The sequence below is a fragment of the Aristolochia californica genome, unplaced genomic scaffold (assembly GCF_029961685.1).
Source record: "Aristolochia californica isolate CCGP_79_NKW_82.1479 unplaced genomic scaffold, dmAriCali1.0.hap1 SCAF_14, whole genome shotgun sequence".
In the NCBI taxonomy this organism is placed as follows: Eukaryota; Viridiplantae; Streptophyta; class Magnoliopsida; order Piperales; family Aristolochiaceae; genus Aristolochia; species Aristolochia californica.
Window position 1 is genome coordinate 2,309,311 of NW_027181815.1, and position 11,583 is coordinate 2,320,893.

General features: G+C 39.6%; 2 protein-coding genes across 2 annotated transcripts; one reads left to right on the plus strand and one right to left on the minus strand.

The window, feature by feature from the left end:
• Nucleotides 1–116: 116 nt before the first annotated feature.
• Nucleotides 117–1,299, plus strand: LOC137950206 (gamma-glutamyl peptidase 3-like). Its single transcript, XM_068796595.1, has 4 exons — nt 117–431; nt 535–699; nt 954–1,121; nt 1,204–1,299. The coding sequence occupies exons 1-4, from the start codon at nt 117–119 to the stop codon at nt 1,297–1,299; spliced, it is 744 nt and encodes a 247-aa protein (XP_068652696.1).
• A 6,084-nt stretch (nt 1,300–7,383) lies between these two features.
• Nucleotides 7,384–10,117, minus strand: LOC137950524 (S-adenosylmethionine decarboxylase proenzyme-like). The gene is made up of 3 exons (XM_068797042.1): nt 9,955–10,117; nt 9,110–9,258; nt 7,384–9,006 (listed from the first exon to the last, which is right to left on the minus strand). Exon 3 carries the CDS (start codon nt 8,818–8,820, stop codon nt 7,684–7,686), a length of 1,137 nt encoding a protein of 378 aa, XP_068653143.1. The 5' UTR covers nt 8,821–9,006; nt 9,110–9,258; nt 9,955–10,117; the 3' UTR covers nt 7,384–7,683.
• Between the last annotated feature and the right edge of the window lie 1,466 nt (nt 10,118–11,583).

Below are 11,583 nucleotides of genomic sequence, written 5' to 3' on the forward strand. Positions count from 1 at the left end.
GAGAACTTCCTTTCAGCTTTACGTATAAATATCCTCTCCGTAGCATCGATCCTTAGGTCCCCTAAGCTTCCACCGTGATCTCTCTTTATTTTCCTCTTTCAGACACACAATCGAAGATGGTTGAAGGGGAGAAGAGGTACGCACTGCTGTTAGCAGCCAGGGACTCGGACTACGTGAAGAAGGTGTACGGAGGCTACTTCAATGTGTTTGTGGCAGCATTTGGGGAAGAAGGAGGGACGTGGGATTTGTTCAGAGTGGTGGAAGGAGAGTTCCCAAAGATGGAGGAGCTCGACAAGTACGAGGGCTTCGTGATCAGTGGAAGCCCATATGATGCATATGGGAACGACCTGTGGATCCTGAGGCTCTGTTTCCTTGTCCACATCCTTTATGTCATGGAGAAGAAGGTGCTCGGGATTTGTTTTGGACACCAGGTGATCATCATCAGTCATTGGGAGCTAGCTTTAAAATAATTTAACGTGTTGAACATGATTTAATCTCTGATCAGATGTCGGTGTTTTGGTATCTGAGAATCAGGTTCTGTGCCGCGCGTTCGGTGGAAAGGTTGGGAAAGCGTACGGGGGCTGGGATATTGGATTGAGGAAAGTGAAGATGGTCGATGACTTGTCTTCCTGCAAATATTTTCAGGGCTTGGAGCAAGTTCCTTCTTCTCTTTCCATCATGGAGTGTCACCAAGATGAGGTGTCTCTTTCCTTCTTTCTCCAAACCATCCCTCCTTGACGTAGGTATATACGGATTGCTTTCCATGCACCTGATTGACCTGACACAGGTCATGGAAACAAAAAGATTACTGGTCAAGCTGACTTCTTTAGATATTTTGGCTTATAATTTCTTTCGTCTCCTCCATTTTTCCTGTAAACAGAAAGGCAATTATTGACTCCTGTATCTTATGTAAAGATCATGATTTGGAAACGTTTATCCTGAACTGCATGCAGGTGTGGGAGATCCCATTCGGCGCAGAAGTGATCGCCTGCTCAGACAAAACCGGGGTCGAGATGTTCCGTCTGGGCGACAACGTTTTGGGAATTCAAGGACATCCAGAGTACAGCAAAGACATCGTCTGTAATCTGATCGAGAGGCTCCTCAACAGCAACTGTATTGAGGTTACTAATCACCCACCTTCTTTCCTGATTATTCTTCTTCTGCGGGTTCTTATAGTTAACTGGCGTCTGGGAATCTTTGCAGTGGAAAGTTGCAGAAGATGCGAAAGCCACGATGGAGGCAGCAGAGGCTGACCGGGAATTCTGGGGGAAGATATGCAAGAAGTTTCTGAAGGAGTGATACATCCCCTCAAAAGAGATACATCTCCTTATGCCCAAAGGATGTGTCCAGTCAATGCACCCAATGAATCTACCTCTAAAGGGGGATGTGCTGGTCATTATTCCCTATACTAAACATTCAATGACAAAACATCTAGAAGTGGGCCCCACGCCTCTAATATCATGGTAATTTTATTTTATAAATAATATATTTGAAGCCATAATTCCAATAAACTCCCACTTGGTTTCAAATCCATTTCAAATTCCGATTTTCAAAAAAACATGAAAAATCAATTTTGACACATCAAACCATACCATGACCATAGGCATTACCCTAAAAACTTTAATATACATGTGTAGTTAACCCAGACCTACACAATATATATCTTAGATATCCAAGGCTAGGGAATAAACTAAATTCATACTTGTCAAATTTGCCAGTTTAGCGGTCTCCATTCATAGCATACTCAGACCTGAACTCAGGGTAAAACTCTGTACCAATTCGAGTATTAGCCACTAAGGTAACTGTGCCTAATCAGTACCATAGGCCTGAATAATTTAGACATCCAACCCTACCTTCCTATTGAGACCTTTCCATATGTACAAACAAGTATATACCTAATAGAAAAGTTGGACATCAAGGCATCTCACCGTCCATAGCATACTCAGTACCTGAGGAACTCAGGGTAAAACTCTATACCAGTATGAGTATTAACCATAAAGGAAATTGTGCCTATGCAGTCCCATTGGCCTGGACAATTTAGAGACTCAACCGTCACTCCCTATTGAGACCCTCACATATACACGTACAAGTGCATACCTAATAGGGAAGTTGAATCTCAAGGCATACACTGAGTACTCATATTATCACACAAAAACATATGCATTCTTTCAAAATCATTCAATGGATTATAAAGTACAATGTCATGACATAGTATTACAAATCATTGAGACCACAATGCATACAAAACAATGTTCTCCCACTTGGTCTCATCAATTATAAACAAATCAAACCCATGTTCCCCACATGGAAAGTAAAACTGGTCACGGGAAGACACTTGGTTAGTGGATCAGCTAAGTTATCCGGAGAAGATATCTTATAAATAACAATTTTCTCCTTCCTCAGCATGTCTCATATGTAGTGGTATTTTCCTTCGATATGTTTAGCCTTGGATTGACACTTCGGATATTTTGTGATAGCAATAGCAGATGTGTTATCACAAAAGAGAGGAATAGATCGCTCCGCACAGTCTACCACTAGAAGATTTCGTAAGAATTTGCAAAGATAGACAACCTAGCTAAGTTCATAGCCACATATTCTGTCTCCATGGTTGATTGTGCGACACAATCTTGCTTCTTGCTTTTCCAAGAAATGACACCTCCGCCAAACATAAAGATAAAACCAGAAGCAGACTTTCGGGTATCAATACATCCTTGATAATCTGAGTCGGAATAACTAACCAATTCAAACTTGTCTGCTTGATAAGTCAAAGCATATGACTTTATTCGTTTTAGATAGCGCATTACCCATTTTACCCATTCCCAGTGAGTGAAACCTGGATTAGCCTGAAACCGGATAAGGATCCCAACAACATAAGCAAGATCAGGTCTTGTACATATAAGAGCATACATAAACTCCCCACAACAGAAGCGTATGCATACTTAGATTCATTCAACTTATCTTTAAGGCGAGAAGGACAATCCACTGACTCATCTTTTTAGTGCTATCATAAGGTACTTTACCTTGTATACAGTTAAACATGTGAAACCGATCCAAAAGAGTGTCGATATACTTCTCTTGAGACAAACTCAATTTTCGCAAAGATCTATCCCGTAGAATTTTAATGCCAAAAATATAAGAAGCTTCCCCAAGGTCTTTCATATCAAATGTCTGAAATAACTATGTCTTTATACCTTGGAGTAACTCAATATCATTCCTGGCTAATAAAATATCATCTACGTATAAAGTAAGAAAAACAATGCGATCTCCCACTGTTTTGATATAAACACAGTGATCTTCTGGATTCTGAGTAAAATCATACGCTGTAATTGCTTCATTGAACTTGATATTCCATAATCTTGAGAAATCATCTATGAATGTGATAAAATACGAATGACCATTACGAATATTCACATTCATAGGTCTACATATATCAGAATGAATAATATCCAAAACATGAGAACTTCTTGAGTCTTTGGATGGAAAGGGTATCTTTGTCATTTTTCCATATATACAACACTCACAAATAAGAAAATCATTATGTGAAAGATTTTTCAATAATCCTTGTGTCACAAGTCTTGTAATTCTATCCTTGTTTATATGCCCTAGTCGTAAATGCCACAAATACAATTCATTTTATTTAATATCCGAAGAAGTAGAAACATTGAACACCATATTTCCACTAAGTTGCAATTGATATAGACCAGAATTTCAAAAACCTCTCAAAGTTACTTTATCATCTTGTAACATAAGAAATTTTCCACTTCCAAAGTAAAATGTAAATCCAAGTTTCTCAAGACAAGATACAGATAATAGACTTTTTCTCATAGAAGGAGCCTAAAGACAATCTTCTAAATCAAAAAACTTGTTATCAACAAGCTTTAGCCGGTAAGTTCTCACTCCTTCCACTATGGCCTTTTCATCATAGCCCATATAAATAAAGTTTGTTTTGTCCTCAATCTTTTTTAGCTCTTTGAAGCCCTGCAACTCATTCGATACATGAACAGTTGCACCAGAAATAGCTCACCAACTAAAAGGCATGATATAAATAGTACAAGTTTCAAGAGATAATGACTCACTAATATTCTTCTGTTGCCCTTCTTGCATGGTTTTGAAAGCTCTACAATACTTCTTTATATATCCTGACTTGTTAGAGGAGAAACAAACACGTTGATTTGCATGTACCTCAACCCTTTGTTGATTGACCTTTTTGTTCTTGAAGTTTTGAAATTGAAAGTTTTTTCCCTTCTTCTTAAAATTCTTCTTCTTTGGCTTCAAAACTATGTTAGCGTTAGGTGAAGGTTTATCTAACTCAGTACTGGGATTGAGTCTTTCGGACTGGTGGTCGATCATATTAACTAAATCAAATATAGTCCACTTTGTCTTGGATAAAGAATAAAAAATTTGAATATATTTGAGAGATTTGGGTAAAGAATTGATGATGGTGACCACTTTAGTTTCTTCATCCATGGGTCTACCATGATATTGTAACTCATCTGCCATGGCAAACATGTCAGTTACATGTTTTCTCACATCAACATTTTATACGCATTTAGCACGAGTGAACTTGTGCCATATGTTATTGATGTGAGTAGATGACTTTTTACCATATTTAGCCTCAATCTGGACGAGAATCTCTTTTGTAGTGGGAACATGAAAAAAAGTCATCAAGAGAGTCTCACTTAGAGCCCCAAGAATATGTGACCTAGAAATTTCATTAGCATTATCCCATTCCTTTAATTTTCTAAGGTCCTATTTATACTGTTTCAGATTATCAGGGTAGTTTATTCGGGAAGGTCTTTGAGGAGGTGTATCCACTTTGATAATCTTATCAAACCTATAGCCTCGTAGCATTAAGTCAACCCATTGTGACCAGTTCACATAATTAGTCCTATCAAGTACATTTTTCTTTAGGGACTCAACAAAATTATGTCCACTACTGGATATTCCTGTCATCCAGAAAATATTTCAATATATGAGAGAACATACGTAATTATATAATCATCTCAGCCATCTAGTACTCCCACTTACCCTTTGGGGATTCATGAGAGTTACTAGGCAAATCATTTCACACATAATAAATAAACAACAATATCACAAACAAACAAACAAATAAATAAATTAATTCATACTTACCTTTTGGGGATTCATATGAACTAATTTATAATATACTAATCTAATTATACAACTCGCATTACCCTTTGGGGATTTTTTAAATTATATAATTAAATTAATTTTTACATAAAAATACATAAATATATAACAAGGTATGCAATAAGACAAATTATAAATACTTCAAGAAATTATAGCAAAGAAATAATTAAAGAACAACTAAACCAATTAGATATGAACTATTTATAAAATATCGACATATAAATCTTCATACCTATAGTCTTGGATCTGAAATAGCCAAATAAATTCCAAATAACATGGAAATTCCATTAAAAATAAAATTTTGGGTCAAAACAACTCTTAAAACACTTTCTGGCTCACTATATTAGTAAAACCCGGTTTGGTTCATGGTTCTTGGTCATTTCTAACTCGGACCGCACAAACCCCCACGTAAACAGGCATGCCCAAACAGCAGCACGCACGTTGGCAAACCCCCCACCAGCAAGCTCGCGTATAGCAACCCACACCAGTTGGCCCGCCTGCGGCTCCAGAACCCAATAAGCCTAAATTATGCTTATTACCATTCACAAATATATAGCCAAAAAATCAAAAAACAATATGGAAAAAATATAAAAAATTAGAATTTATCTCTATGATATCAGGAGAGGCATTATTGACTTGTATTTGTTAGACTTGATGTCTAATAATAATAAAATAAACATCATAGAAATAGATATTAAATCCTCCATAATTTTTCTTATCATGAGAGCCATACATATATCATAGAATTAAAATAATAAGAATAATAAGAAGTTACCTTTCATCTCGAAGAATATAAATGAAATTTGAAGTGTACAAGATAACCTTTGATAATTCATTTACAAGTGATAAGTTTGCTCCCATTCAACCAGACTGGGTGTGCAAATAGCCTTAGCCTCACTTGTAAGACCATGGAGGAATTTATAGATTTCCAAAGGGTGTGACTCTAATGACTATTTGTAAGGATACATCTCCTTAAGAGAGAGACATTTCCTAAGGAGAGATACATCCCCTCAAGAGAGATGTATCTACCTCTACAGGAGGATGTATTGGCCATTATTCCCTCTACTGAACATTCAATGACAAAACATCTAGAAGTGGGTCCCATGCCTCTAATATCATAATAATTTTATTTTATAAATAATATATTTAAAACTATAATTCCAACACTGATCACCCTTCAAATCTCTTGACCTGTATCTCAGCATGAGACGCAATTAAATGAAGATTAAATTCAAACCTAGTTTAAAAGATTGGTCGTTAAAGTAAGGATTCTGATAAGGAAAAATTCGCATTACTAACATGTGCGAGAATCGCTAATATTATATGCTGCTGTGGCTTTAAATCCGAATCCGCATCCCGCGACACTGGGACTTAATTCTTCATCTTCTTCAACCCATTCTCTTCGTACAGGTGAAAAGTAGTTTCATGGTTAGGAAGTCAAAAACGAAAGCTAACCAAGTGACACGTGTTACTTTAGAAAAGAAAATAAGTATTTGATCATTATTTTTCCTGAAAAATGTTAATAAAAATAAAATATAATGAATAAACTCTCCTACTCACTAACTATTTTTTTTTAATAATAATAAACAAATTCTTTTTTTCTTTTTCTTTTCCATGAGTTCCAAATAGAACCTACCTTAGGAGTTAGACTAGCCCCCCTTATATGTCGAGTGAGTCTCCTTTTACTCGCCTGAGTTTAACTCCAACTCAAACAACCCGATCCGATTTCACTTGGAGTCTTAACTCTCACGTGCACTTACTATAATGGCCTTTCACAATAAACGATTAGAGTCCAATTGGGAAGTGGAAGGTGTGGGTCGAATTTGAAATTTTATGCACATATAAATACTGTTGTAAGTGGCTTCGATTTCAGCCATTGGACCTCACCAAGGAACCCAAAAGGCCTGAGAACGAGTCCAAAACTAAGTCATTGTATGCCTACCCCCACTTTTGAGGACAAATAATCCACGGGAATGGAAGCGACATGATTGTTCGAAGAACAGAAATTTTGGGAGAAAGAGAATACGTTTTTCCACTTTTCCACATGATTGTTCTCTACTTGTAGTTACATTTTGCTCGAGCTTTGGACTTGGGTCACCAATGTCACATTTGTTTGGATTTCGTTTTGAAAACGATTGATTAAGGTTAAGAATTCAATTAACAACTTAGAACTTATCTAGTTTTATATTATTTTAGTTCACCAAAATCATTATAAAATAAGGTAATAAGACATGACTCAAAGTAGCCTTTCATTGCGCCACCCATCATTAAAGTTGTGAAAGGTCCATCCATTCCCCCACCTGGATCAAGGGGGCTAAGAAAGCAGAAAACATACAATTAGGTAAATATGACAAGACTCCCCCCATATGCGTTTGTTCCCCAACAAAAGCAGATAGCCTTAATGAGGAAAACGCTTATTTCATCTCTTACTTTGAACTACTGAAAAACACACCAAAATCCAACGAACTTGTAACAGACACCATTGTTATGATATTTCTTTGAACAACGCCTGGCTGGCTGCCTCACTATTCATCACTCATCTAAAGCTGCACCGCTCTTCCAGGGAATGTCGTCCGCCTCTTCCGTCTCATCGTCCCAGGAGCAATGAAGAATCGACTTGGGCGAAGAAACCCTCAGTCCACCAAACTGCCCGGTAAAGCTCTGGTACACCACCGTACCGCCTCCCGCCACCTCCTGCTTCGTCACGTTCTCGCAAGCGTACCCCTCCACCATCAGCTCTTTCCCCCATGGTCCCGCCCACTCGAGCCCTCCAAAGCATGTTACCGCCACTGAGAACTCCGCCGGTTCAAAACAATTCAATACCCGCTCTACGAGCCCCCTGTAGTCGACCGCGCCGGGGTCCAACCCCATGGCCTCGTAGCTCCCGTAGCTGAACCCATCTTCTGGGGTTACGTGGATGGTTGACAGAACCGGCCCTTCGATGGCGTTCATCGAGTATCCGCAAGGTTCGAACTCGAAATCACATATCTCAAAGCCGGGGAGGATGTCAGGAATTCCAGAGGCTACGGTCATCCCCTTGGGTGAACCCGGTTTCTTGTAGAACACTGACGCACGGTCCCGGTCTAAACCCGTCATACACATCTCCAGGGTCACCGAGTTGGGCAGTTGCTTCACATTCGAAGCAGAGTAGACGTGCCAATTCCGGCTGTGGTCAACCACGTTGCCGATTTCATATGCCCGGCCGCCGGACGACAGACCGCCGAAGTAGGAGTTGAGCACCGCAACTTCGTCGGAAAAGCTTCGGTATGGCGCGGGCTGCGCTTCAGGGAAAATGAAGCTGCCGCGGGAGTATTTAACGGCGGAGACTGAGAGAAAGAGCGCATCTGACAAGTGGAGAATGGCCGGGATGGCGTCCAGAAGCTTGGTCGTCCCGCAAGTTTTGAGAATTATCTTGTGAGGGTACACAAAAAGGCTTGACTCGGACAACACGTAGGAATCGAAATCCTTGTTGGACAGCTCGTCGACGATTGTGCAGCGAGCCGCATCGAGGATGGAATCGAGCTCAGACCGACAAAGAGCACGGAGGCCGCGACCCTCCGGGTCGACAAACAGCGGCATCTCGAAGAAAGAGATTTCGAGACGTTTTTCGAAACCTTCGAAACCGATGGGCGAAGCCGGAGATGGGTTGCCCGGGAGAGAAAGTGCCATTGCTTGGAAATTGGGATTAAAAGCAAGACAGGAAATTTACTGACGGAAAACAGGGGAAATTGAGAAGCAGCGCGCCAGAGATATCTCGTTTATTCAGGGTAAAACAAACTGTAAAAAGGGAAAAAAAAATCCTACTCTACTGAAGACGACATCTGTTGGGGGCTATCAGGATGGCTTCCTCATGCACTGCACAGATTATCAAGGAAAGGAGATTAATATTGAGTACAAGCAAATATTTGATATCAACATTAAAACAAAAAATAAAACGTGAAGGGGAAACTTCTCTTACGTTAGAGTAAGCAGCAGACCGAAACTTCTCAATTCCGCCGTTTGGTCGAACATCTTCAATGCAGTAGCCGAGAGGAGCTTCGTACTGTAAGGAATTACTACTAGATTTCTTCAGGCCACCTTTCGACTCCATTAAAACATTCACGCGTCCTGCAAATGGAATGGAATAGATCAAAAGACCAGAGAAGGAAAAGACGAAAGATTCGAATGAAGAAAAAAAACTGGTGAATGAAAGCCTGAAAAATGTAAAATTAAAGAAAACTAAGACAATTCAACCAAGAAAAGGAGTAATAGAAATACACAATAACGACGAATCCCAAGACATGCAATCTGATGGATATTAAGAAGTTCTATGATATGCAGCAAACTTTTTCGAGAACAGACGGGAAAGACAAATCCATTATAATATCTGATGAAACTCGAAACAAATAGAGAAAAGAATAAAAACCTCGAACCACTGAATAAATCCACATCGAACCATATAAGTCCATAAAATCCATCCACCGGAACATAAAAAGAATAAAAACCTCAAACCATTGAAGAAAATAATACCTAATATGATTTTCAAACCGCAAAGTGGCAAAGAGAACCAGTAAAAAAGAAAAAGAAAAGCCAAACTAAGAACCGTCAGATAGAATAATCAAGAAACGAAAAACAAAACTTCACATGACGAGAAACAGAAAACAGGTAATAGGTTAGCAACGAAAATAAGGACATTGTTTGGCGCATGTAGCAAAATCTTACAACCAAGCAAACTCAAGTAAAGTAAATGAAAGAATATCTTTCAAAAATAAAGGAGAAACATAAGAACCAGAACCACGGATCGGGATAAGAAGATAAACTTACGTTACGAAAAGATTTTATCAGGGAATCTGAAGTTAATCGACTTCCAAGCAAGAACCTCTCCCGATCGATACCACGACGAGAAAGTATCGGCAGAAGGAAGGAGGAGCCGGGAGGAGGCGAGCGGAGGAAGCAGAAAATAGAGAGAGAGAGCCCTAGCAACCAGGTAACGCAGCGGCGCACAAAGGGTGAGAATAACGAGAAGGCACCAAAAAGAGCGTATTAATATAGGAAACGTACACCACAGAGGCTTATTAGGAGACGCGTCTGAGGGTAAGGGGTTAGCGTGGGAATCGGGAAGTAGTTAAAAGAGTCCACACGGCGGCCTTGGGCCCAGCCCTGTTTCTCGCTGGAATTTTACTTTGGACTCTACTTTCCTCTTTTGAATTTATTTTCCAAGTTTCTCTTTGCCCTCGAACTTCGCCCTGTGATCTGTAACTGCCCCACACGGATGCTGCCACCTATTCTTTCTCGTGTTTCACAATTCCCTAGATAGATTTTGCCAAATATAAGGGAATCTATTTAAAATTTGAAAGTTTGTTGAAAGAATTACCCTTCATCAGATATGGGTATAATAGTCATTGCATCTTACACGTTTATTCTCGAGACGCCGATGTAATCGGGAGTGAAGTTTAGATGATAACCGGATTCATGCGGTTCCAGTGACACGACTCCGTCTAATAGTGTTCTAAATCAGCGTTTTGGTTGAAAGTTGAAACCCTCTTTTTATTGTGCGGTCTAGAGCGTGGCGATGGGACCGGATCATCGAAGCCGTCAGAACCCGGAGACGTGACATGGGGATTCGGTTCGATTCTCTCAGTAATCCCTTTCAGTCAGAATCACAGATTCGGTTCTCTCCCTCTCTCTTTCTCGCTGGTTTTCGGACCTCCGCTAGGCGTCACGCTGAAGACGATGCATCGGCTTTGTCAGAGATTCTTGCTGCGTTTTGATTCTCCCTGTCTTCCGTCAATCCTGCCGGCCGGTCGCCAGAAAATTATTGAGCTGTTCTTTTCGTTCCTTCTCATCTGGGTTTGTCATTCTTTCACGAATCAGTGCTGTCGGGGTTTTGTCAAATTGGATTTTGATTATCTGTCAATTAAGGAATAAGTAGACGAGCAGCAGTACTGAACCAAGGTTTCATGAACCTATCAGTCACGTCACATCTTTGGAAGAGAATTGCATACAAGCGATCTGAGCTATTTAGTCTTGATGTGATTTCTACAAAAAGCCTGAAAGCTCTACGTATTCTTAGGATATAGTTGCATGTATATTATGTTAAATATTACTCAGCTCTAAATGGAATTAACCATAGCTTTTAAGGCCAACCCACCACTTATGGATAGAAGCTTCCAGTCGGATGGTCCGTGTGGATTAGTACTAGCAATGAACCGTCCAAATCTCTCCTTTGTTTAATATAATTAAATCCTTAATCAGTTCCATTAATCAAAGAACCCACATGCTGTCTCCAACTTTGTAGCTTGATTTCTAGACAGACCCATTATTTTAAGCGGGGAAATTGTCACCTGTTTGGGCCAAAACTTTTTCTCCATTCGGATGTATTTTAATTAATAGTCCGCAAAAGGGACAAACATTGTCTCCAGAAAAGAAATAGGCGCCGGCATGGTTTTCCGA

Coding starts and splice junctions, on each gene's coding strand:
- LOC137950524 (XM_068797042.1), bottom strand. CDS start 8,820: ATGGCACTTTCTCTCCCGGGCAACCCATCTCCGGCTTCGCCCATCGGT.
- LOC137950206 (XM_068796595.1), top strand. CDS start 117: ATGGTTGAAGGGGAGAAGAGGTACGCACTGCTGTTAGCAGCCAGGGAC. Junction 432..534: donor GGATTTGTTTTGGACACCAG/GTGATCATCATC, acceptor TCTGAGAATCAG/GTTCTGTGCCGCGCGTTCGG. Junction 700..953: donor TGGAGTGTCACCAAGATGAG/GTGTCTCTTTCC, acceptor AACTGCATGCAG/GTGTGGGAGATCCCATTCGG.